Source organism: Psammomys obesus, unplaced genomic scaffold (assembly GCF_907164565.1).
Source record: "Psammomys obesus unplaced genomic scaffold, mPsaObe1.curated_primary_1811, whole genome shotgun sequence".
Lineage (NCBI taxonomy): Eukaryota > Metazoa > Chordata > Mammalia > Rodentia > Muridae > Psammomys > Psammomys obesus.
In genome coordinates this window covers 988,744-1,016,217 of record NW_026592510.1, presented here as the reverse complement: position 1 = coordinate 1,016,217, position 27,474 = coordinate 988,744, and the positions used below count along the sequence as shown (strand labels likewise).

At 46.9% G+C, this 27,474-nt stretch overlaps 1 protein-coding gene across 1 annotated transcript in view; it reads right to left on the bottom strand.

Annotated features, from left to right (window-relative positions):
• Positions 1 to 518: 518 nt before the first annotated feature.
• The window catches only part of Myof (myoferlin), a 104,367-nt gene continuing 77,411 nt past the window's right edge, over positions 519 to 27,474 (bottom strand). The window contains 18 exon segments of the mRNA XM_055614162.1: positions 519 to 1,001; positions 1,004 to 1,066; positions 2,448 to 2,498; positions 2,501 to 2,595; positions 3,031 to 3,140; positions 4,839 to 5,029; positions 6,442 to 6,541; positions 8,443 to 8,584; positions 11,225 to 11,320; positions 11,412 to 11,500; positions 13,698 to 13,837; positions 15,110 to 15,258; positions 16,023 to 16,193; positions 20,358 to 20,449; positions 20,967 to 21,122; positions 22,598 to 22,723; positions 24,259 to 24,357; positions 26,568 to 26,579. Of these exon segments, the coding sequence (XP_055470137.1) occupies positions 904 to 1,001; positions 1,004 to 1,066; positions 2,448 to 2,498; positions 2,501 to 2,595; positions 3,031 to 3,140; positions 4,839 to 5,029; positions 6,442 to 6,541; positions 8,443 to 8,584; positions 11,225 to 11,320; positions 11,412 to 11,500; positions 13,698 to 13,837; positions 15,110 to 15,258; positions 16,023 to 16,193; positions 20,358 to 20,449; positions 20,967 to 21,122; positions 22,598 to 22,723; positions 24,259 to 24,357; positions 26,568 to 26,579 (1,980 nt within the window). The 3' untranslated portion in view covers positions 519 to 903.

Below are 27,474 nucleotides of genomic sequence, written 5' to 3'. Positions count from 1 at the left end.
CAGGACCCTTGGCGACTTCCATGGCTCCTCTTCTGTGTACGAACCACAGCGTTCTCACTTGTCTTTTTTTGGCTTAAGAGATCTTAAGAGAGGCTGCCGATGTGCCTCAGCTGGCAGAGCGCTTGCCTAGTATCCATGAAACACCACATAAACCGGGGGTGGCAGACCTGTGCTTCCCGGGGTGGAAATCCCAACTCTATCATTTGTTAGTTGTGTGGCCTTGGAACAGCTACTTACCTTCTCTGACCCTCAATTTCTTCTACTGTAAAACGGAGCTCATGGTGTTGGTGGCCTACATTTCTGAGATTCCCCGAGTAATATACACAGAGCATTTAAAAGGCGGCAGGCTGTTACGACACTATTCGTAAGCGCTAGCTTTGTTATTGGACCCACCGGCCCAAGTTGGCAGCACGCTCGTAAAGGGCGTATGGAATGCTGTGGCATTCTGCCCACTCGGACCAGGGAAACCGAACCTGTTCCCCTCCCAGCTCAGTCAGAATAGAGGACACACATCCATGTACAAAGTGAGATATTTTTATTTACCCTCATCACTGAGGTTGCAAGGAGTCTCAGAGCATTTGTCCAGACAAAATACCACATCAGTGGTGGCAGGCACTGATAAGAACTGCGGTAGCCGTGCTCCCCATCATTGTAGTGCAGTCTTTTCTCTTGATTACAAATAGGAAATATGCGATGTTAAGATACAAGGCGTTTCAAATTCATTTCGGTCATTTCCCAAACTTGAATCATGGAATGCAGAGAACATAAAAAGACAGTTTTAAATGGAACCAGCCACCTTAAAAATACTCTGAAAACATGCTTAAATTTTAGAAAATAGAAAGTTTTTAATACTTCAAAAGATAAAATGTTAAAAATGTTGCCCGCTGTCTGACTTTCTGGGATTTAGCCCCTCTCGGAGCTGACGTGTCTTGGGGCAGTCACCTCAGGCAGTCTTGGACTTGAAATCACCCTTAGGTGTATGAGGCAGGAGTTCCTCATTGCTGGGTGATTGAAGGCTTTGCTTTCATTATGCGTTTGGCCTCACGATCTTCATTGATAAATAGTTCTGAAAGAGAAACAGAAACAGTGTGAATACATAGATATGCACCTTCTCAGTCGGCCATGCTGTCATTTAATGTGACTGGGCAGACCCGTGACAGCCTTCACCGGACAGCCGAAGCCATTTCTGACGTCTACCTATGGAGTGCTCTAAGACTTCCAGGTATCTCTAAACATTGAGAAACATCCTCTGGGTGACTGCACGTGTTCTCAAACAAGAGAGACAGCGGCTCACATGAATAGAATTTAAATCATGAAGAAATAACTGGTTTTTTTTAATAGTCAAGACATTGTAGGGGAAAATAAAAGACATATGTACAGATGCTACTGTGACTGTGCCTACAGACTCAGAAGAGAGAGGATCTATAGCATAATGGAAGGGAGCTGGAGAAAGAGCTTTTGGGATGCTCTTAAAAGTCAACTGTCCCGAGAGCTCTAAGACTTTCTTGCCCACACTGCTAGTGTGTGCTTATGCTGCCTTCCCTTGGCTGTTTCTTCCCATCTCCGTATTTTACTTAGATGCTCCCTGAATGGAGGAATGAAAGGACAGCCTGTATGCATACAGCCAAACCTTCAGTTTGGACTCTTGTTTATAATAAGGTGACTGAGAGAAATTTAAGGAGTAGTTATATGTGCTATGGGCCACAGAGAATAAGGTTTTGAAAGATGAAATGTGATCACAGGAGTGTGCGGTCTGCTGAGACCTTTGGGATCACCAGTGCCTATACCAGAAGTTTGTGTATGTGACGATTTGGAAGAAGAAAGGTGAAGGCAGCGTTCTGGAGAGATGGCTTTGTGGGTAAAGTGCTTGTTGTGCAAGCACAAGGACCTGGGTTCAAATCCCCAGCAACCACATAATATCGGGGCAAGGTGGCTCTGGTGCACAGACAGCAGACAAGTGGATCTCAGGGCTCTCTGGCTAGCCAACAGGTTAGTGAGAGACCCCCATCACAAAAAAGTAAGGTGGAGAATGATGAAGGCACTTGACATTGTTCTCTGGCCTCTGGACATATGTGCATTGGAAAGTACAGCCATACCAGAGCATGCACACAAATGCCTAACACACACACACACACACACGTACTCACACACAAAGTGTGAAGGCGTAAAGTCACCTGGAAACACTGCCTAGAATCTAGACAAATACTTTGATAAAGCCTTGCGGAGTTTCTCCTAGAATTCTCAAAGCCAGTAAGGTTTTGTTTGTTTGTTTGGCTGGTTTTAGTTTTGTTTTCACGCTATACCAGCTGCTGGTAACAAAACCTAAGGATGTACCCTCCACCACCTGATACTGTGTTAAACTTTTCAAGAGTTTCCAAAGTGACAGGATGGCTGCCTAGCGGCAATGGAGCCACAGGGCTGCCGAAGTCGAGGCCCAGGCTTCCTACCGGCAGGGAGTAGAGGAGCACAGCCACGAACAGCAGCAGAATGAGCAGCAGCAGCAGCCCGATGATCACCCACTTGAACCGGCGCCATACGATGAAGCGCACGGTCTTGCATGGGTTCGTGAACCAGAGGAAGGAGGTTTCCGGTCGGCTGCAACACAAGAGATAGTTTCCCTGCTTAACTCATGAGGGATTGTCTACCAGACTGTAGCAGTTCAGCAGCAGTGAATTAATAAATTTGAGACAAGACACAATTCAACGATCAGTTTCAGCCTTCTACCATGCCCCACCACCTCCCGGGTCTCCTACGGTATGCCTCTTTTGTTAGCGTTCATGGCAGGCTGGGAGTCGGTCAGGTCCCCACACCAGTTCCTTAACATGCTGTCAAGCTTTGCTTTAACGTTAATGGAGGAGGAGAATGGTTAAAACAAGACCACAGCCTCTACTGCTCCATCCCCCACAGCCCACCGTGAACAAAATTAGACAGCCAACAGCTAATCCAGCCCATTAAGCCAATTGGAAGGGGGCTTTCGGACTGCAGGTGTTTGGGGACCAGACAACATAGAGAACAAAGAAGGCCTCTCACTTCGGTGGGTCAAGCTTGGGGTTCATGTTGGGTTCACTCCGCCCTTTCCCGGCTGGCCTCTCGTCTGCCTCCCTCTCGTTGAGGACCTCCAGTGTCATCTCCACTTTCCCCTTCAGTAAAGCAGAACAGGTTAAACACATGACATCACGTTTCACAAATATTTTCACTTCAGCCCAAGGAATATTCCCCAAGCCACGATTTTTATTCTTGTAAAACAATCCTTAGATTGCCTCAAATTTTCCTCCAGAGGTTTCTTCACATTTCCTCTCCCGTGTGTTTCTAAACCGGCTCCATGTGGGAAACGGAGAGGACAAATTACTTTCCCTCTTCAGCATCCCTGTGCTCTCAGCATCCCCACATCAATCTCCTCGCCTCCTCTCTCGCTGCCTTTGTAACTTCACTGCTAAGAACAACACTGGACATGGTTGGAGGCCCCGTGAGATGCGCTATGTCTCTTCTTGCTTACATGCAGCCCTACAGTGTGCAGCAGAGCTTGCGCTTAGTAGGCACTCAAGGTGTCTTGGCTGCGTCACTGAGAGGATGGAGACTGCTCCTCTGCTGACAGGTCCCTGCATGCTGCATGCTGCATCCACGCAGGGAGGTGCTCTCTGTGGATAACCCATGAAATGCTCATGGCATCCTCAAAAAAATATAAATAAATAAAAATAAAAAGCTGTTGTCTCTATTTGTGGATGAGGATGCTAAGTTCAAAAAGGATCTAACAGTCTAATCTTTTTTTTCTTTCTTTTTTTGAGACAAGGTCTGGCCTGGAATTCATCATGTGTATTAGGCTGGCTTCGAACACAGAGATCTGACTGCCTTTGCCTCCAAAGGGCAGAGATTAAAACTATGCACCGCTACATCAGGCAGCTTTCCAGCTTTTATACCCAGCTTTCACTAAGTTGCATCTGACACTCTAGGACGTAGAAAAGTCCTCTAGGTCCCTACTAACTTGGGAAACCCTGACACCAAGGTTTATTTAGATGGAGGGCCCTGAGCAGCACCCCTGCTTATACGCCAGTTGAAAATGGATACCTGATCCTGCAAGGGTGAGTTCATAAAACGGGGATTTAGTCTACCTCATAGGCCTGTCAACAGACGCCAGTAAGATACTGGGAAAACTAATCTCTATGGTGACAGAAAGTTCACCAACAGTTTCCTGAAGACAGGATAGAGACACAAAGGACTGGAAACTTCTGGGGATGAACTGGACAGACAGCAGCATATGCTTGCCTATGTGAAAGCTCTGCTCCCACCCCAAAGCAGCCTAAAGACTAGAAAGGGTGTGTGGTGAAGAGGGAAGAAAAGGGAGGGTGATCAGTGCGTACTATGCTGCACATTAACTCCACTAACAGGTAATTAACATGGACTGGTGAGCTGTTTTAGAAATGAGTCACACGCGTGAGGCAGCTAACGTGCTACTTGGCTCACACGGTTAGCTAGGGACAGTCCATACTGTGTGAGGTAGGCAGTAACTGCTGACCGGCACTGGGGTTTCTTGCCAAAGCTTATTTTGAATTCTCCAAGATGCTTGTAAAATACGGATTTCGTTTCAGCACTCGTACCCTTTTCTCTTTAAGACGTGAAAAGCTCACACTGGGGGTTTCTTTTCCTACTCTGTGTGTTCAGCCTTAAGGAAATGCAAGTGCCGCCACTTGGTTCCTGGATCTTGAGCATGCTAACCCATGCCCTTCCCCCAACTCCAAGCACGTGGCCACAGTGCCGTCTATTTATCACCCTTTCATCTTATTTGGAGTAAATCTACTGGTAAGGAATAGAAATGATCCCCAACTAGGAAATACTCATACAGCCATCACACGGGAGCCATCTTTGTCTGCGAAGCACGGCCACCATCCTTTCATGGACTTCTGCTCAAACAGTGAGGCAGTCTTAGCTTTAAGAGGGTCCACAGCTTTGAGGTCTGGAATCATGTCCAAATTGCACTTCTCTGATGACTTGGCTGGGATGATTGTGTGATGCAAGTCAAGTTCCAGAAAACCTGGCCAAGGACACAACATGAGATCCAGATGAGCTTCAAGTGGCTCAGCCATTGTTCTCAGGTGAACAGAATGTTCCAGTCTGGGAGAGACAGACAGTGATTTTGAACAGGTGATGGGTGAGTTAGCAAAAGGGATCATGCTAGATGTTTAAATTCTTTCCAGATAGGATGGGAGATGGCAGAAGAAATAGCTGTCCACTGCTCAGTGTCTCACAGAGGACTCCATGCTTCCTTTCTCAAAGACGTGAGCATAAACAGTCCTTCTATAAATCCCAAGCAGTTAAACATCTACACACAAACATTTCCACTGAACTCAGGACCTTTGTATTTGAGAGGTACTAGTTGCGGTTTGGAGCTACCCTAAACGGAGGTCATTGCCTTTGGGGGAAAGGCAATTAGGTCCTTGGAGCATGGGATGCTCCTTGGAACCGTTCTGGGTACAGCTCTCTCCTGGAGTGACCCCAGAAACAGGAGCTTGAAAGAACATAACTCAACAGATAATCCCCACCAGGAAATGAGAAATCCCAGCCAGGCTCGGGGTGTCTGGAGAGACACACTTTCTGCCGTGGGTTGGAAGGAACATTAACTCTCCAGCCTCTGAATAGTTTCCTATAGGTGTTTGTGAAGGGCTGTGCGAGGCCAGCATATATTCCCTGGTTTAGGAGCCATGCATAGTCGGGCGATGGGTGAAAGTTGAATTTCACCTTCAGCTGAAGTGCAGTACATGCGTAACTGAGGTGGGAGAGCTGCAGGAGACCTTCCTGGAAAGCTTCGATTGAAAATGTGGAAGGGAGAGCAAGCCAAGAAGGGGAGAGGTTAAATAGGGAGCATGCGTTGAATGCATCAAGGCCAGAGGAGGGTAGGCTTAGAGAAAAGGAGGGGACAAAGAAGCATAAGGGACCATAGTAACTGGCAAGAGTGAGGAGAGGGCTGGTGAGAATAGTTCCAAAGTACCAAGAGAAGAGAGAGAGAGAGAAAGAGAGAGAGAGAGTCTGGAAATGCAGACAGAGCCGTGCTGATGATCTCTCTGTGGCCAGGGTGACCTCTAATTCACTATCTGGCCAAGAATAACTTTGAATTCCTGAGCCTCCTGTCTCCACCTCCCAGGGCCCGCATCAAGCACCATTCCCTGTTGAAGCAGCCCTGAGGGTTGAACCCATAGCTTTGTACGTGTTGGGCGAGCACAAGTACTTGCCTTTCTAGCTTGTTAATGAGGCCTTAGAGTGAGCAGGGCCCATGAAAAGGGGCAGCATTCACAAGCAGACCACCCAAATCGGAGGAGACCCAATCAGTGGGCACACCTCCTACCGCCCCCATTACAGGTGTTAGGAAAGTATCCGGCTGCTTCCAAACTGTAGTAGGTTTCAGTAATTCCAAGTGCAGTGTTAGGAGTGCCCGGAAGGTAACAATACCCAAGTAGTCATCCAGGGAGAACTTGTCATTGTCCCATATCTGAATCATCAGTCGAGGGGGCACCCGAAATTCAGTTTGATCAATGCTCCAGAAATGCTCCTAAAATGAGAAGAGACATGAGTGGTTGACACAATCCTGGTCAGTAGACTTTGAGACCCTTCGTTTTTAGCCATAGGCATAACAATGAAACTGAGGCCTCTGCCGCCACATCCCATGGAACAACTGGTCTCTCCTCTCCATCAGGCTCTACAGGAAGTCTCAAGGCCACCAACTGGGTGACTAAAAGGAAGTTCCAGGCAATTCCCAAACAGCGGGGTGATAAGAAGGATGTTCCAGACAATTCCCAAACAGCGGGTTCCTCACCCTATTCCTACCAGTGTGACTTCCTGCTGCCACCCCTGTGGGGCGGGAAGAGCTTAACCTTTCCCCTGAAGGCCACATGACTCTCCTAAAGCTAGGTGTTCTAGGCCAGCCCACAGTGTCATCGCTTGGTCGTTATCCCTGTTGAACAAATTCGCACCCCCATCTCCAAGGTTGGATTGACAGTCTCTCATCTCCCATGCAGTAGGTTCAGCCTAGGGCTCAGAGTCTACTCTTGCTTTGGTACATATGCTAAAATGTCCTAGAATTTTTAGCTTTTGGAAAAAAAATACTCGGACTTTTATACACTTGTGGCCACCTGAGACCCTCAGCTCCTTCACATTGAAGGTAGATAGACAGAGGACCAAGTTCCCATCCCTAGTCCCTGTGTCGGCCAGACATTAGTTAAAAAATATACCCCCACAGCCAGTTACACCTAAATGCCTCTAGCCTGAGCAGACCAGGAATTCTACCAGTGATCGGGAAATTTGAGAGAAGATCATGGGGTTGGTTCTCACTTTTCACATTCTTGGAAGGGTCTCATTCTTAGGGCTCCAGGGACTCTGAAAAGCCCACACAGCTAGTTCCCTGACTGGTTGTCCCATGTGTGTGTGTGTGTGTGTGGGGGTTATGCTCTAAGCACCATTGAGGGAGGAGAGGTCTAGTCTTAGGTATGGGATCATAGGATTGTCTACCAAGGTTTCAGGCCCCAGACTGTCCTTGGAGAACTATTCCTTCCCCAGTTGACAGGGGTGTGTGTAAGGTTTGGGGTAAGATAGTGGAGCAGACAAAGACTGACTCCATCTCTAATCCCAGTGCCTGGCCTGAGCACTGCATCCTGGGCAACCGGTAGTTGGTTCAGGGAGGGACACAAGTCTCTGAACAAGCAGAGACCTTGGGGCCCAGTTCTAGAATGCCAGCTGGGGCCATCGTGGCTCATTTCTACTCTTGCTGAGGTTTGCTGTGAATATAGTGATGGCATGGGCAGCTGCTTCCACATCTTCTCCTGGAGGGAAAAGCCTGCCTAGAGGTCCATGGAAGGCAGAGGGAGGAGAACGTGGAAACAACCTCCGAAGACATTGCTCCTACATGGGCTCCAGACGTTCCTAAAATGAGCCAACCTTGGACTTGCTAGGAATGGGAACCAATAAATCACATTTTTGGTCTATGTTCTGTAACTGAAAGTCTTTCTAATTAAGTCCACTGGGGCCCTCAACCCTCCTAGAAGTGTTTCTGAGTGAGAGAACACAGACGCTGAGCCTTAACAGAGAGGCAAAAAGGGACACCTCACCTTTAATATTTGGCTTGTGTTTGGCCTAAGACGGAGAATAACCGTTGATTCATTCCGTAAAGAACACAGTGTACAATGATACAAAAGCCTTTGTTCTGTCTGCCTTGCTGCCAATAGGTTAGCAGAAAGGAAGCTGCATTCCTCACAGCCCTAAATACTCAAATAAATACCTGTCATAGCTATGTGACCACGGGCAAGGCTTCACCCCTCTGTGGGTCTCAGATTCTCTGTCAGCGCCAAGAGGGAGCTGGACTCAGTGACCTCCCGGGTCCAAGCAGCCCTGACCTCCTCTGAGTTTCTGAGCAGACCCAGAAATGTCCACGTCCCGCCCACATCTTTCAGGGCTTACTTTTTTAGCGACTATACAGAGCTGCTCAGCGGGGAGGTAGTCAAACGGGAAAACAAATCTCCAGTTAAAATTGCCTTCACCATCCAAGGACCTGTAGTGGACATCTGTTTTCTGTTTGTTTTCTTCGCTGCCGGAAATCCAGCTGTAAAGCAGAGGCAAACAGACTCAGCTCGCTGTGATTGACAGGGGATCTAGCTGCAGAAGTGCCGTGGTTAGGGCTGGCGAGGATCTGGAGTGATGCGTTTTTCTCTGGGCAGGGTCCAGTGATCGCAGGCTGGAGGTGATTTATGAAGGGGAGGCACTCAGTTGCATCCAGCCTAGCTCGGAGCCAAATAAAATAGAATTCCTTTAAAACCAAAGCAGGAAACCCTTTAGACTGTAGTTAGCAGGGCTAAGGTGAAATTTTCTGGAAAATATCATCAACAATGTAGCTTCTATTTTGAGTAAGCTGCAGTTTGTTGGCTATGATTTTGGGCTTCGCAACTATGACTCATTAGCGTCTATCATCAGGGCTGGTCGGCTCAACGAATGCAAGTTAGCTCAAAATTTTAGCATTTCCCTCCACATATTTTACTTCAGCAAACAAAAAGAGGCACCTGGCAAGTAATCTCACAGCTTCCTTTTTTATTATTCTTAAAATTCACTGTGATCTCATTAATGAGATGGGCAAGGAAGAGGCAAGTTATTATTTACAGATGCTGGCTGAGAACATTCCTCTCATCAACAGCATCTTAACTTATATTGTTGGGAACATTTTCTTTTGCTTGTGCCTGGCACGGAATGGTTATAAGATAAACTATGTGTGGATGGAATGAATGCCTGCCTCTGATTTGAAACTAAGAACTGACTTTTCTTCAGCCAGGCATAGTGGCACACACCTTTAATTACAGGATTTGGGAAACAGAGACAGGTGGCCGGCAGTCTGAGTTCGAGGCCACACTAGTCTACAAAGTGAATTCTAGGACCATCAGGGCTAGGACAAAGAAATTTTGTCTTTAAAAAAATTACAAAATAAAACAAAATGAAAAAAGAATTGATACTTTTCAATAGGCAGGTAGGACTGCATTAGAATCATTTGGGAAACTTTGAAAAGTATCAATTCCTAGATCAAAAGGTGGAGAGCCTGGCTGTGATGCTTTGACCTCAGGTCTCCCCCTGTCCTCTCTGCCTGTGGTGAGTCGATGTGAGGGCAGAGTTCGAGATCCTCAACTCAGGCTGGCCTCGAACCTGCCTCTGCCTCCCAAGTGCTGGGATCAAAGGCATGTGCCACCACACCCAGATGGTAGGCTATACTTGTAATTCCAAGACTTGGGAGGTAGAGTCAGAGGCAGGAGGATCAGAAGTTTAAAGCCATCCTTGGTTACATCGGAAGTTTGAGGTTAGCCCACGCTGTATGAAATCCTATCTAAAAGACAAACTAATAAGCAAGCAAGCAACTAACAGCAGCAAAATGCCAGATTCTCAAACTAAGTAAGTTGGGCTCCCAGTCTTGGTATTCAAATTGTAACTGCAGACTTTACATGCTACCTTAGGGCGAATGTTATTCTTCTACTAGCTTTCTCTCAGCCAATCACAGCTTCAGTTTGTTACCTTGATATGACTCTTATGACAGTCAAATAAATTTGCAAAGCTATCATTAGCTGCAATTGGTTTTCCTGGGGGGAATGGTGATGGAGTCCTGAAATGGCAAACAATAATGAAGAACTTGATGAAGTTTACAGTGAGTTTAAATGATAGTCATTACAGCTCTAAGTTTTGATTGAAGTTCACTAGAGATCTTGAGGGAAACTTTGTTCTCATTGATGAATGAGTTACATTTCAACACGTCTTATCTTCTACATATTAAGGAAGAACTTGGTCCCTGTGGAATAGCAATAATTCTAACACCCACGTAATGCACACCAGCTGCCAGGTGCTATCCTACATGCCTTGAGTAATGGAATTTTCTGGCTATCTCCAGGAAGTAGCACTATCATTATCTCTCCGCTGCACTAGTAGGAAAAGTGCCAGGATTCTAACACAGGCGGTCCGGCTGCAAAGGCTGGCTCTTTAACCACTGTGCACTTGCATTCTCAGCATCTATGAATCTATTATCACAGCATGGCAGAAACTAACATGAGCACAGACCACCTGAAATCCAATTATACAAATAAGAGAGTTATAAGCATGACATTTTCATATTGGAGAAGGACACTCAGCAAATGTCAGTGGGCTGCATTATTTTTTAAAAGCCTGTCAACGTTGCCTACTTTCCACAAACATTGGCTAATGACAGTAAAATGTATAGAAAGGAAAATTTGCGATCTTTACTGGGGTTTTAAGGTTAGAGAAATAACAAATTACATGGCAGCTGGGAGTGATGGTGCATACCTTTAATCCCAGTGCTCAGGGAGGCAGAGGAAGGCAGATTTCTGTGAGTTCAAGGCCAGCCTGGTCTACAAAGAGGATCTAGGACAGCTAAGCCTACACAGAGAAACGCTGTATCGAAAACAAAAATAAAAAATAAAAAAAGGGAAAAAAAGAGAAAACACATGGCTAAGAAGTCTCAGAAATAACTCTTAGCAAAAAAGAATTAAAGAGGAGTGAGTTGAGAAGGATCCTGCCCATCAACACAGTCTAGACAGCTTTCTTTTTTCTCCTCTGTCTCTCCTGCATTTTGCCTTCCTGGCATTCCCTAAGCATATCACACTGTAAACAGCAGCTTCTGGTAAGCGAGACCGCTTCAGTGGGCACCTCAAATAGTGTTCCCCAGCTTGCCGGAATCTCTGTTTGCTGGCCTCACCCTTTAACGTAGATGTCACTCATCTCCTCTCCAGTGATGCTCTTCTCATCTAGTATAACGTCCTTGGTATTCCAGATGATCACACGCAGATAGTATCTGAAAAACAAAACGCACATTTTGTAAGCATACTTCTTCTATCCCTAGACAGAGTCCTCGCTCCAGGAAGCAGAGTTTGGGGTTTACTCACTTCTTGGCTTTCCTGGGAGTGATGTTGAAAGGGGGGCCTGGTGGTCCTAAACTCTTGGGGAAGACATCTACCCACATCTGAAGTTTTCCCTAAACCGTACACACAAAAAAGAGAAGGCTGGAGTCAGATACGGGCGAAGCCACAGTTTTCCTTTTCCTTGGCAGCACTGAACATGGACCCCAGGCTTCCCACATGCTAGGAGAGCCCTCTACTATAGAGCTATAAAATCAGTTCTACATGCTGATTATTGCTCCACATGGAAGGCCACAAAGGAGTAAAAGAGATAGCCAATGTCAAGCTTGTCTACAACAACATCTAGGTCAGTCACTTTCCACTCTCACCCAAGAGTGACATAGCTGCATTCATCCATTTGCATCAAGGTCTGAAATTGCCTTCATTAATGAAATGAGGGCACTCCTATTACTAACCCAACTGGTAATGAAATCTCTCCCTCTGTCTCTCTCTTTTTCTCTCTTCTCTTTCTCTTTCCCTCTTTTTCTCTTCTCTCTTTCTCTCTCTCTCTCTCTCTCTCTCTCTCTCTCTCTCTCAAAGATTTAAAATTGGGTCTTTCCCCCTCATGCTGCCACTCTAGCCATTGTCACATTGCTTACCTAACACAGTTCCAATCCCATGGATTTTCCGCTTGCCTCAAGTGGTTAAAAAAAAAAAAATCAGAGTAACAAAATGGCAACTAGCCTTGTAAACGAAAAACAACACAGTTCTGTGAGGAGATGCTAAAATATTCAAATCGTGACTCAGTTTCCAGAAAGTAAGGATTCCCTATGTTAGCAGTGTACCTCCAGAGGCTCATATGAGAGGAAGAGGCAGGACCTGGGCTGACGCTTGTGCTGCCATCTTGGGGAGACCCTGTTCTCATCGTTGACTACTATGGACTGAGCCTGTCTACTTCACTGTAATATCCTTCCAGACAGGCTATGAATGCCAGTTAAAAAAAAAAAAAAAACTATCCAACCATTCAAATCAATTTATAGTCTCTACATTATTTTTGGATCTTGTATGGACTCTGCCTTCAGACAAACAGAGACTGGTCTTTGAGAAGTTTGCCAAGGAAACCACTGGATTGGCTTCCTAATGCACTGCGATCAAAATGAATTACCTGGGACCTTTGAGAGAGAATATATTTTACTGTGATCCTGACTCCTTTCCAATTAATCTCTAGGCTCGGGGCACTACTCTACATCAGGCGCACCACAGGACATTAAGCATCGAGGCGTCTCCTAAGATTAAGTCACAGACTGCAGGCAGAAGCAAAGGCAGGCTGGTACCTTCTCAGGGAGAAATCTTCCTTACTTTGTCAATTCTTGAGACTCCATCTATGACTGATGGGTGGGAGGAAAGAGAGGAGGATGAATAGGCTTAGAGTACAAAGAAGGAGGAACACGAACAAGAAGAAATCGAAGTACAGCACAGGATAAACGTGAAGTGAGAAAATTATCTAGAAGTTACGGCCACTTCTGAGTGATAAGTATGCCCATACTCTTATAGTAGGTACTGATGATATTTGCCTCTAGTAAATTAACATTTGTTAAAGTGTGAGTTTTTAGCCACTTATATCAGAGCCCCTCGAGGTGTGTCTTAAAATTCACACTCCTGGTCTTACCCCAGATCTCTGGTGCCTAAACCTCTGTAGACAGAGCCAGGAAACTTTCACTGTAACAAGCTTTTTCGCGGATTAGTTTTTTAATGTCTCCACTTTGCTTCTTTGGAAACTGGGCCCCGTTTTCTGCGGGTTGACTAGACTCCATCATTGCACACACAGTCTCTTTGACCTAGTGGTTGTGCACTGTGCCCCTGCTTCTTTAACTCTTTAGACTCAGATGGCGCCTCTTCCCCAGGCTAGGCCAAGCTCAGTCTGCTCTCCTGTTTACAGCTGGCTGTTCCATTGGAAGACAAGCAGGCCGCAATGGGACAACCAATGCCTGAGTACACAACACAGAAGTAAGTACTCCGGAGCTCTCTGCAGTACTCAGGCTCGTAGGAATGTAGTAACAGCAAGAGAAAGGATTAAATAGAACCAGGAAAAGAAACAGAGAGAAAGATAAGGGCAGACCCTGGCTTGAGATGGCTCTGAACTGTAGATAATCTCTTATCAGTGTTTAACAAGATCCTTGAAAATCTTTGCAATAGACTCCTTTGGGATGAAGCCGGTTTGAGTTTCTTTTCTGTTTCTTGTGTATCTAAAAGTACTCAGAAATGTTTCAAGAGGCAAATCCACCAGTGACCGTCACTGCATTTGAGGAGTAGGTAGTGGGTCTTCTGCTTTACCTGGGAAATGTTGGGCTGGAAGGTGCTGTGCAAAGTCCTTGTCTCCACATGCTCAGGGACCAGGCCCTGCATCCGGAGAATATGGAGGGCAAGACGTTCTTCGGGGGCCCCAAGGTGCTGGTGCAGGATTTTGTTGGCTTCTAGAATGCAAAGTAGCATTGGGATGGGGAGGCAAAATCAGGAATAGTGTAGCCAGATAGATCCCAGCAACTTGTAGCCTGTCATCCCAAACTTTGTAAAAACAGACCAGCATCTCCAGTATTATGCAGTGTCAGCGTGGACATGTGAAGGAGCAAATGGATACGACGAGCTCTTGACTATGGACCCTTCCCTACTGAGGCTCATACCCACCTTGTAGTCTGACAACACCAGAGGCCAGAATAACACTAGAACGGGTAAGTACAGTCTGCATTTACTTTTGTAGCACAGGCTCACAACCATCTTATTTCCTAGCCCCCCTTGTAACCAGTCAGATGTGGCTGCGAGGCCAAGTTCCACTAGAAGAAAGCACGGGTAGAATGGCATGGTGTGTCACCTCTGGCCTCAGCCTCTGCGCAGCTGCAATCTGAGCCTTTCTCTTCTGGCTGTTAAAGGATAAAAGCCTGGGCGATTGCGCTGAAGAGTAGCAGAGCTATGGGAGGAAAGTGCCCTCACTCCACAGTGCGCTTGCATGGATGGACGGTCAGCTCCTACTGCACCCTAAGGAATGCCATGGTCACCCTAGTTCCCAGACATCTCTCCCAGAAGAAATGTGATCTGTATCTATTCCCCTTTAATCTGGAGACAGAGTAAAACCAGAGAAAAAGAGAATGGGGGTTTTTGTTGTTGTTGTTTTTCTCTTTATTTCTATTTTTTTTTAAGACTAATCATGAAAGGCCAGGAAGCTCCTGCCTGGTTTTCTAGGTCACTCTCTCTGAGGGAAGTTGCTCTTCTTGAGAGGAGGCTGTGGACCCAGAGGCTTCCCTGCCGGAAATGCTCTGAAACTCACTCTGTAGAACAGGCTGACCTTGAACTCAGAGCTCTGCCTGCCTCTGCCTCTGGAGTGCTGAGACTAAAAGCGTGCACTACCACTGCCAATTATGATGAAGTCTCTGTGGGACAGGATTTCTTTTACTGCCATTGAAACATTTTTTGAGCTAATCATGTACTACAGGAAAATTGGCTAATTATTCGAACTTTAAAGTTCAAATGTCTATGATCTGAGAAGAGGAGGTGAGCTGCAAGACAGATAAAGAAGATGTGTCCACTGTGACACCTGATGGCCGAAGAAACTCTACCCTGCTGTGGTTTCTGTTTGGTAAGGCGGACGTACAGTCTCACCAGGGTGTCGCCTTAGCTCATATTCCTCCTCCAAATGCAGCAAGAGAAAAGGGTCATTGCATTGTGCTCACAACCCACAGCTTTGCACTCACCAAACTCATCCAGATGGTAGTCTCGACCTCCGTATCTGATTCTGCTTCCATCTTCCGAGAGCACCGGTGGCGGGAAGCCTTTGAATCTGGCTACATTTTGAAGCAATTGCGTTGGTCTCAGTTGATCTCGCCAGATGTTTACGCCAGAACTGTGGACAATACCACAGGTCCTGGAGTTACTGGGGGCCCCGGGGGCCCTGGCAGCGCAACGTTCCACACAAATGCACGCGTGTTCCAAGTACACCCGTCTAACTGAGGAGGGACATGCCTAACCCACTTTCCCTCCCAGACACCTATCTCAGAGGTGTAAAACCCACACACTGACTTTGGCTTTAGGTCAACTCATCACATTTATTGTTTTGTGTTTAGTTCCTTTCTCAACAAAAGTGAGGAACCTGGGATCACCCCAGTCATAAAGACAAATTAAAAAACTGGAAGTGGCATGTCTCATTGGAGGCTTAGAGAGCCATTGGTTAGCAGCAGGGGACACTAGATATCATAGAATCCTTGTGTGTATGTGTGTGTGTGTGTGTGTGTGTGTGTGTGTGTATAATCGGTAGTTAATAATCAATCCCTGTATTAAAGGCTAGAGAATTCCTTCCATGATGCTTGTCTAGCCTCAGTCCCTGGCATCCAGGAGCTCAAAAACAGGAGAGGGAAGTGGTTCTCTGAGCAGGTCACACAGAGGCCGCTGCACTGTTCCAGACACCACCATTTCAACAAACTATGACGCGAATGAGGCAATGTGGTTGCCCTGATTTGTCCTCAGACACTCCTGTCAAAATGACGCCGGATGGACCGAAACATCATGGCACACCAAAGCAAGGCACCGAGGGAGGCAGGGCTCCACAGCCTCCCCAGGGGTGAGCCTCGGGCACAGCGGACCACCTGCACTCACAGGGAGGCGACTTACACACAGTACTGCTCAGGAATGCCGCAGTGGGACCCGAAGCGCGAGAGGAAGCGGTTCTCCAGGTCGATGATCGTTTCCCCCACCTTCTCGTCTCGAGTGAAGGTGTCGTAGTCGTAGACAGAGATCTTCAGGTCTTTTTCTTGAGGCAAGTAGCAGCTGAGTTCGTACATTCTAAGTAAAGAGATGCGCATGCGCAATGACCAGGGGCTTTCGGGGCTGCTCCAAAAAACAAGACTCAAACGAAGAATTTCCAAGCAGTGGCAATGTTGTGGGGGAGAGAATGGTTAGGACAACTGGTGTGGGTTGGGAAACATGATAAACAGCAAGACACAAGTAAAAGAACAACAAGGGAATGCGCGTTTTCTCAGAAGAAAAGCGTGGCTGAGTGTACGCATGTTCGCATCCCAGCTACGCCACTTTCTTAGCCTTTCTGTTTGCAGTTTTTTTCCCCGCCTCTGTGAAATGATCCTATCACACATCTCCTATTTTATTCTAAGAGTCAAGTGAAGAGATGTTTAAGAAACATTCAGTAAGAGTGCACTGGGTAAAACTTAGTATAACAATAATAAATTATATTGCTAATTTTACTATTATCACTTGTCTATCACCTGGAGGACCTTTCCCCTCTCTCCCGGAAGATCAATCAGGCACCTCACCTACGGCCATCTTTCTGTACCTCACTTCATTCCTTACTCTTTTCATGAGAGACCCCCGCCCCAGGAAAAACTTGACCCAGCCCTCTAGAAGGGCGCGAGGGCGTGAGCGAACTTGTATAGCATGGCGTATGGGGAGTCTACCAGGCCCTCTGCAACTGCCACACACTTCATTCAGTTCTTAAAAGTTGTCTGTGGAACCTGCATTAAAATGTAAATTCTTCTGAGATATAGAGAGACAATACAGCAGCCATTCTGCTGCTGGGAGAACTCTGTGGTCTGGGGGAGGCTGACAGGCACATGTCAGCTCTAGATAGGCAGGGCTTAGCCGAGGGATACTGTTCCCATGTATCCCTCTCATGCCAGGTGCTCGGTAGAGTTGACTGAAAGAAAAACTGTGAAAGGTCCCCTCTCCCGGGCTTCCTTCCTTTCTTGCTTCACTCGGTGTGAGGACAGGCTTTTGCCAAGTGAGCCAGGGATAAGTGTTTAATGGCACTCTGGAAGAAAGCCTCCCGGATGTCTCCTGCACCAATCTCAGAGAGACCTCCCTCCATGCAACGGCTACCCCGAGGCTTGAGGCAGGCAGGTGACTGCAGGAAAGGGGTACATGTGTCACAATTACACACAAAGCATCACAGCCAGTGTGGGTTCTGGGTGTGCACACAGAATACAGACATGCATGCAGCCCAGGAACTCACACACATAAAAATCTTCTAAAAACTGAAAAGAAAAATAGCCAGGTGTTGTGGCATGCACCTCTAGTGCCAGCAGTTGAGAGGCGGAGGCAGGTGGATCTCTGTTAGCCAGCTTGGTCTACATAGTTCCAGGATAGTCAGAGCTATGTAGAAAGACCCGGTGTTTAAAAAACAAACAAACAAATAAAAAACAAAAAAACAAAAAACCCAAGAACAACAAAAAGAAAAATAGTAAGCTGGGCATGGTGGTGCACTCTTTTTTTTTTTCTTTTTTTTTTTTGGTGGTGCACTCTTAACCGTAACACTCTAGGGGTAGAAGAGGGTTGCTGCAAATTTGATGCCAGCCTGGTCTATGTAAGTTCTAAAATGTCCAGGAGTACACTGTGAGAGCCTGTCTCAAGGAAAAACAAAAGGCAAACAACTACAACAACAAAAACAACTCCATATATCTCGGGTGTTATGGTTTGACTAAGGAATATTTTTCTCCCTGAGACATCAATTCTTTTAAGAAATATTTTAGAGTTTATTGTTATTGTGTGGATGATGTGGGTGAATATAGATACCCACAACCCACACGTGGAGGTTAGAGGACAATACTTAGGAGTGAACGTGACCTAGAGAAGCCAAGATGAACAATGGCTGAGAACACAGGAAATCAGGCTTCTTCCTCTTGAGTCCTATCCCAGAGTCTCTCTGCTGAGAAGCAAGCCACTTCCCAAGACTGAGGTCCCAGCCTGGAGCCACTCTGATGGATGGAGGGAAGTCTGTGCATCCCCCGAGAGAGCCGCTGGTCTAGCAGAGCCTGACAGCAACACTTCCTCCCAGCGTGGCTCTGAGCGAGGCTTTTCCTGCCACTTAATTAAGCTTGTGCTTGGCACCTCTGAAGCAAGCCATTCAGACAGGGCGGCCTTTCTCCCTTCAAAGCTGGCTCTCCTTTGCTTCCCAGTCTCCCTCACATGGAGCCCTCCTTCCTGCCCTGCGTGCCTTTTCCTGTCTAGACCTAGGGGCTGGATCAGCGGAAGAAAGGGAAAATGATCACATTCCTGTGCCAGAGGATTACTTCCCCTCCCTGGGCCCAGCACTCGGAGCCTAGGGGTGTGCAGCACGCAGGGTGCTCAAGTTCAGGTGTCTGACGATATGCATGTGTGTGCACGTATGTAAACATGCTAGGGGCTGACTGGGTGGTCCTTTGTACGTCTGGGTTCCTGAACCTAAAACTGTAAAACTGGATGCCCAACGTGTGTGTGTGTGTGTGTGTATGTGTGTGTGTGTGTGTGTGTATACAAACATGCATGATAGAGACAGACACATAGGCAGAGAAAGACAGAGAGGAATAAACATAAGGCATAAAGTAATGAGTGTGTCGGGTACAGGGCAAACGGGAACAGTGCTCTTCCATTTAACAAAATGTTGAGAGATTAACACCGTTTCCCTGTCTGTGCACCTGTGTGTAGATACACATAGCACACTGGTGCGCTTGTCTGTGCATGTGGAGGCCATAATGTCTTCCGTTATCATTCACCACTGCTTTTAAGACTGAAACAGATTTATTTAATTCTTAATTTTGTGAATAGGGAGAGGGGAGGTGTGTGGAGCAGCGAGTGGGTTAAGGTCAGAGGACAATTTTGGGGAGTCAGTTCTTGCCTCCTGCCCTTTTCGGGCAGGATTTCTCTTGTTTCTGCTCTGTACTGCATAGCCTGGGCTAGCTGGCCAGAAAGTTTCTGGATGATTCTTCTGCTCCAGGATGCACACCACTGTATCTGAAATTTGAAATGTCAGAACCATGTGGCCACATCTTGGACCCACTGAGCCATATCATCTGCTCTCTACCTTATTTTACAGATAGAAGAGTGGGGGATCCAAACTCAGCTCTTCATGCTTGCACACCCTTTACCCACAGAATCATCTCCTCAGCCCTTCCTCAAATGATTTGCAGAAACAGTTTCCTACAGATGGTAGCTTTGCTGTGAATATGAAGTGTCGCCGAGGGCTTGGGAAAGCCCTGGAGTTAGGAAGGGTTACCTCCCTCTGTCTCAATCACATGTCTTAAAGCCTATGCCTGGCTAGTGTATCTAACACAGAAGAAACCCAGGCCTTGACAGAGCAGGGTGCAGTGCTGAAGCCGCACAAACACTGGCTCATAAGGCTTGGGATCATGGCCTCCGCCTGTGAGCAGGAAGCTGTTAGGCACACCCTCTCTCTGAGCCTGTTTCTGTCCCCGTCAGAGTTCCATGGGCTTTCTGAGATGTCTTCTAGAAACAGCTCAGCAGAGGAGCTGCTCACTAATATTGCTCTGAAATAGGGAAGGTGCTCACAGCTGAATAATGCTGGTTTAATTTAAAGATCACGTTGGTAAGCAGAAACAGCTCTGAGATTTACTTAACAGGGTCGGTTAGAGGACTCATGGGTAAAGGCTGCTGCTGTCGAGCCTCCCTGGGACTCACATGGTAGAAGCAGAGACCCAAATTCTTTCATGCACACCCATGTTCACAAAAGCGAGAAAAATAAAAGTATCTTTAAAATGTAGATATGATAGTTCAGAAACAAGTAAAGGTTGTAACCTTGAGGAAAACAATGCTGTGTCAAGAATCTTGGGTGAATTAGAAACCAATAAAACAGAATATTTATCCTGTCAGTGACACATTCAGTGGATCAAAAGGAGAGAACTAAAATAGTCCAGTAAACAGAGCTCAAATTAGTCTCTGGAAGTGAAAATAAGATTTTTTGGGGGGTCGGGGGGTCGGGGGAAGCTGAACCTCTCCATAAACCCAGTGCACCTTGAGGCCTTGCTTCCACCTCCCAAGGGCTTGGGACAGATCTTGAGTCAGAGAAACCCGTCCTGTGACTTTTTTCCTCATGGTACTTTTCAGTCCTTCTACCTCTACCTACACTGGCTCTGAAGAGATCCGTACATACTCCTGGCGGTGGGACTTGGAACAGGGCAGGGCACATTTTAGGAAGAAGGAACGTTTCGAAGCCTATGTTACCTGCCAAACACTGGGTTGAGAGTGTTGGGAACGTAGTGGTCTCGGTCTTCAATCACTTTTTTGCCCAGGGTGATTTTTATGTAAGGGTCACACTGCGGAGACAAGACAGGTGAGGTGTTATGTCATCACAGGGTGCAAACTGAAGTCAATTTCTGGGATAGACTTGGCTTGCTACTAAACTCCCAACTGATGCCAAAGGTGGCTGCTGGGGCACCTGGGGGCCCAAGATGAGCTCGGTACGAGGTTCTCCTTTGGGTGGCAGGGGGCCAGTGTGCCTTCAAAGCACTGTGTGGGTGAAAAGGTGGGGTGGGGTAGAGGTAGGGATGACCTGCCTTTGCTCTTGCTGGTCCTGTGACTGGAGCAAATCTTGTCCTGGGTCACATCAGTAACGTGAGATGGATGAACTAGGGAGCCCTGAGCATGTCCCCCGCCAACCAAACCTCTTAGGTAAATCCCCGTGGGGACAATCCCCCTGTTCACATTGTTTTGATAGAGTATCTTTCTCCTAGTGAGATAACAGACGCCCAGAAAGAAAGAAGGTGACAATTACCATGGCTGATGACTGTAATTATCCTGCTACAGGAGAAGGCCCCACACCCAAACTCTTACCAGGCCATTGTTGTCCTGGGGCTGGAGCTCTAAGCCTTGAACAATGTAAATCCTAACCGTGCATTCCTGTGGGACACTGTCAGGCAGTTCTCGAAACTGCCTGGGAGGGGCCAGCACACTGGGGTCATCCGGCAGGGGATAGATTCGGAAGGAGCCCTGAAGAGAAAGAGAAGGACATGTGCTGATGACTTCAAGGGCCTTGAATGCTGGGTAGAGAGCTCTTAGGGGACATCCCGCTCTTCAGAGTACATCTCACGCAGCTGAGCAATGCGGGGCTGTCTCTGTGGCAGAGACAGCATGCCCTGGCCCTTGTGTGATTCCAGCTGGGAACACGACAGGACACTATAGCCATCATTTTCGAAAAGGGCTGGTTAGGAAGCAGGCAATAACTTGGGTAGGAATGGAGGTGACGGGTCAGTGTGAGGGCAAAAAGAAGTGAAGAGCCAAGATTATTTTGGGGACAGGAATATTCCCTGCTTGCCTGGGCCTCACTCCCAGGAAAAATCCATGCTCGCCTTCAGGTCTTAGCTGAAGAGACTATGTACTTTGTTCTGGAACTAGCTTAGGTATAGAGAAAGGTATCTAAGTTGGGATTAGGATATTTGGGTTTTTGTTCTGGCCAGCTGCATTCAGGGATATGTCATGAAGCAAGCACCCATTGAATACTGGGCGTGGAGAACCCAAAACTCAAGAACCAGAGTGTGGCACAAGATGCTAGATTAGCTTGACTCTGTGCCCTATTGTGGGCTTAGTGGAAGGCTGGGGTGCAGAGGATTTGAGACCCTGTGTTGGTTGTAATCCCCTGATCCATTAGCCATGTCTGCTATTGGCAAAGGATTAGGAAGAGGCAGTGTTAGGTGCCCTGGCTTTGCCAAATGTGCTTGGGAGGAGAAGCAGCAATCAAACCTGACAGGACGTGAACCCAGACCTGTGGGAGCCCAGAGCATGGGTGAGTCATGCTGCCCAAAGCAACCAGAGGACTCTTGACAAATACTGACATTCGAGCTGATTTAGAGCATGAGCAGGGCTTAGTCAGACCGCAGGGAGGACAGGAAGGGCACCTAGGGAAGGAAGAACAGCCTGGCCCAAGGCCCTGCACATCCATCCAGAGGACTTGCAAGGCGTGTTTGGGACCTGGGAGTGGTTCTTCCATGCGGGAAGGACACACGGCTTGTGAAAGGCCGGGCTCAGCTTTGGAAGGAGTTGAGACCTGAGCTATGGAATGCAAGAGGTGTGTTGAAGCCATTCAGATGCAGGATGGAATTTGGTTGCAGCGAGGATGAACTGTTTGGGAGGGGAAAGGTGGCCTGGGAATTTGCCACAGTGATTCTGCTAAAACCCCAGAGGGCAGAAGAGCAGAGGAGCAAGTAGGTCTTAGAAAGGTCTGGAGGATTCAAGACTGGCTGACACAAGCAGGGAGCAGCAATACCCTGGCTCCCCTTTGCCCCCTTGCCCCTTTCCTATGGGCAGCTTTTTCCTCCTGCAAAAGACAGAGGACATGTCCAGCTGCAGACATCAGCTGTCTTTCATGCAAGATCAACCAAAGAAATGAAAATGGATTTTACGAAGGACAAACACACACACACACACACACACACACACACACACACACACACACACATTTTACTTACTTTAAACTCTCCCACCACAGATGGATCTTCATTCTCATCGGACTTGCCTCTGTACAACTTGAAGGTATCCGAGAAATCTGTCAGGCCTTCAAAGTCGGCTACGTCCTCCAGTTCACAGTCATAGATCTGAAAGCCCAACAGCAGACTCTCATTAAAACACAGGAGGAGTTTCAAGTCAGCAGGCAGGAGGATGCGAAGGAACACCTGGGACACTCGTGCTACTGGTGGGTTCAGCACAGAACAGCCACCTGGTGGGTGCCACGTTCCCTTAGGGAGTTAAGTATCCTCCTAGCCTAGGATCCAGAAATGGTGTTTCTAGGATTTTACCAAAGAGAAATAAAAGCATGTCCGTATGGTTCAAGAATGTCCAGGGTCAGGAGAAATGAGTCAGCAAACTGTGGAGAGAGAAAGGAAAAGGGGAAAAGGGAGGGAGGAGGGGAAGGTGAGATAGAGTGTGAATGTGATCCACCCCCATTCTAGTCTGCTCCAATACTGTTCAGCAAGAAGAGACAAACTAATGATACCTACAATGACATGACATGCCTCAAAAGCAGACTATGGGACCAAAGGAGCTCAATGCAGAAGGACTATGGTGTGAGTCCAGTTATACGGAGCATACAGGCAGTCGAGGCCGGTGTAACTTGCTAGATATCAGATCAGCTGTCCACCAGAGGGGTGCAGTCATGGACGGACAGCTTGAAGGGAGCGCAGAGGAGCTTCCTGTGGGTGGAAATGGGCTTCCCCTGGCTGTGGGTGCTGCTCCATGCAGATGTATACAGCATCAAAGCTTGGTGGAAGGCTCACTTTATGGCACATAAATCATACCTTGATTTTGAAAAAATTAGACAAGAGAGAAAGATGGACAAGAGGGAGAGAGAGAAAGAAAGGGATGGAGGGGAGTCGTGGGAGAGAGGAAGAAGGAACGTGAGTCTGTCCCCTCAGCCCGATCTTAGTTTTCTATCTCTTCCATGCTGGTGTTTATGCCACACAAATATGTTATGCCATCAACAAGCAAGGATATGGGCCCTTCTACTTTGGTGGGGAAATGATTTTAGTACCAGGTGTTTCTCATTTAATTTTTCTACTCTGCCTTGCTCTGACGACTTTGGATTTGCAGCTGACAGAGTCAGCAACTGAACAAAGAATTGGAAAGCTCAGAGCATGAACAGAGCAGCCCAGATAGCCATCCCTGCCCGGCTCTGCAGCTTCCTCCTGCACACCTGTGCCCATGGCTGTGATGTGACGAGGCATACATGTAACAGAATCAACTTTTCATTTAGCAAAGCTGATCACTGTTCGGAAGATGAAATGAAGCGTGTTGACATCTTTCCTTTTGCAAAGGGCACCGTGACTTCTGGGTCTCCCTGAGCACAACAATTCTGGGTAATTTTTGGCCTGGTTAGTATGGAACTAACCCATTCCTAACCTGCTGCCAGATGCCCTCGAGCCCCAAAGTGGCAGTCACGCAACCGTAACTCAGCAACTTTCCTTAAGGCCTTGTTACTTGGCAAAGGCAAGCCTGTTGCAAGAGGCCTCTCCAGGAGAGCAGAGGCACTCCTGGCCTCTCTCTGTAGGCAGCCACCATGAGGCCTTGTAAACTCAGGGCCTTGAGCATGGTGGGACTGGCTTTTCCCCACCCACAACAGCATAGGTCCAAGTACCTTGAGTTTGGAATAGCCTTTCTGAATATACTGTCCACATTTTTCATGCTCCCCCGTGGAAGCATAAAATTTACTCCACCAGTCCACGATTTCTTCCTCCTAAAGCCATGTGAGAATGGAAAAAAAAAATCTTTACTTCAGGTATTTATACAGAAAAGGACTACTGAAAAGGCTGAGTGTATATGCCTGTTTTTATGCCCTGTGGGCAGCACATCCACAATTCTGTTCAGAAGCAGGAGACCTCAGTCCACGATGTGTGCGTGAGCGTGTGTGTGTGTGTCGAAGAGTACACATGTGTAGGAGTATATGTGGAGGCCGGAAAACAACCCTGGGTGACACGGTATGAATGCTGCTCATCTCCTGGGAAACAGGGTCTCATCTTGCCTGGGGCTCACTGTTTGGGTTAGACCTACTGGCCAGCAAACCCAGTCAGCCTTCTGTCTCTATTTCTCCAGTGTTGAGATACAAGCATGCCCCACCACTTCACACGGATTCTGGGGATAGAACTCAGAGCTGGTGGGCAAGTTCTTCACCCACTGAACTCTCTCCCCAGTCCTGATGCCATGTGCTTGCTTCAATGTCCACATCGGTAGTAGATGTTTTCCTCAGACCTGGTACATATGATCTATTAATTTGTCTCTCTTTGTTTCTTTACTCTGTTAATGTTTGTCTCCATAAATAAGCCTGAACAGCATCTCTAACATACGCCTTCTATGATCTCATTTCCTTAGCTCTTTTAGCAATAGTACCAATCTCTCTAGGTGAACTGGTTCTACTTCTAGCCCTTATGTTACAAGCCACAGTGTTTTGGGCAGGTTGTTCTGCAGCTCTGATCCTCAGTTTCTTTATCTAGCAAGCAATATGGTAACAACTGTCTTCATCTGCCTCACAGAGTTGGTCTGGAAATCAAAAGAGATCACTAAGAGAAAGAACTCTGAAACATTTAAAGTGTGGAACAAAGGTAGGGAGGACCATGGCTCATTTATACTAGTGGTTCCCACCCCAGGCTTGCAGACGCTGATCCTGTCAGGCTGGGCTGAGAACTGGATATTTATTATGTTGGCATAAATTCCCCCGGGTAATTTCAATTATAGCCAGGACTGTGAACCTCTTGTTCTGATGGGTGGTTCTTGGTTTAGCAGAAGAAATAATATATAAGGCACTCATAGGCCAGTGACTTGATAGATCCTCATATTTCTCTCCTTCTTTCCCCGCTCTGTTATTTTTGTTCACTTTTTTCCCTTCCTTTCCTTCCTTCCTTCCTTCCTTCCTTCCTTCCTTCCTTCCTTCCTTCCTTCCTTCCTTCCTTCCTTCCTCCACAGGGCCTTGATATATAATTCAAGCTGGCCTCAAACTAATCATCCTCCTGCCTCGTTCTTAAAAGAACTACGATTTTAGGTGTGATTTTAGGTGTGAGGTACCACACCCCACCTCCACTCTGATTTATAACAAGAACACCTCTGCATGAGGCCCACTTACTGCTCTTCTAATCCGCCTTGGAAATAGTGATGCTATCAAAACCAAGTGTCACCTCTTGTAACCCTCATGTTGTTAGGGATGGGGTGGGGTGGGGAAACAAGAAGTAAGAAAGGCTGTTTCAGGCTGGAGACATGGCTAAGACATCAAGAGCACTTGCTGCTCTCCCAGACCATCAGAGGTCAGTGCCCAGCACCCACACAGCCACCTGAACTGCAACTCCAGGGGATCTGATGCCCTCTTCTGGCCACTACATGTACCTGCACATATGTGTATATACCGCCATCAACATCCACATTCATACAAATGAAATTACTTTTTTAAAATGGCTGTTTCTCATTTGTACATGGGGGAATATTTACAGATTTATCTGCATAAGTAAATGCTCATATCCATGTGTATCTTTGTATATGTTTTTATATTATATTCATGCATATGTGTATACATGTATGTGTGTATGTGTATACAGTTATAATGAGTTACATGTTCTTTGCAGACCATCAATCTATCCCTGGACTTAGGAAAAGACTTTATATACCAAAGGCAGAAAGATACATGTGCTGAAAATTGAACCAAGGGCCTTGCATGTACAAAGCCAAGCTCTCTACTGCCGAGCAACAGCTCTCACCCCATGATGTGCAAAAATATGTACGATAAGTGGGCTTGGTGGTGCCTGTAATCCCAGTACTTGGGGAGGCAGTGGCAGGAGGGAGGATCACTGTGGCTTCAAGGCCAGTCTGGTCTACAAAGCAAGACCAAGGACAGCCGAGGCTACACAGAGAAACCCTGTTTCAAAAAAACCAACCCTTCCCCCCAATATCTACAATAGTTACCTTTTCTGATAGCTGCACATATGAGGTCAGTAGCACAGAAAACCATATACGGGTCAAGTGGATGTTTGGATTAAGATCCCATGAACATTAGGTTCAAAGAGAAAGAGAATAAGAAACATTATTTTCTTGCATACTTTATATTACCAACATTTAACAGATTATCTAATTATTCTAGTCAAGATCATCTCATCATTGGACGTATCTTAGATTCCTTCTCTGAAAATACGCCAAGGAGTTCCACACATAGTACTTGAATGGCTTGGAGGTATTCGCCATGTTTTTTTAGTGGGGTTGGACTACACTGTGATTGGCCAACACCATGAGTGCTCAGGAAGGGTGTTTGGGAGTTACTCATCACCCCGCCCCCAACCCCTCATTCCACATAGCTCCAAAAACATATCCTCAACACAATCTCATTTTCATCCCTTCAAGAACTCTCTTGTCACAAGGTGTGTGTGACTGCAGGTCTTCAGGGTAACCTTTTCTGTGTTCCCCCCGTGCATATGTGAGAATACCGCCTAAATACTGGTAATGAGAAGATTCTTCTGATACAAGGACGTCAGGTTTCTCATTAGCCAAATCTGTCCACTTGAAATTCTGCATGGACGATTTGCCCCTAGTGTCAGGGCCTGTCCAGGAGTGAGAGAAGGCAGAGCTGGAGTTTGTTGGGAGTTTGTGTTTTCTCCTGGCACTTGCTGGGACACTGGCCAAGCTCACCCTCTGGGCTAGTTTGAGACAATAGTGCTCTTTCGTGAACTCCCACCCCTCTCCCTGCTGCACATCTGTGGCCGCTGTGCGGAAAGCCACCCGGCTTCTGCAGGTCCTCAGTATTTCTATCTAGACTGACTCTTGTCACACAGAACTGCCAAGGGAGGCAGAGAGAAGGAGATGTGTCAATTCTTTTTAT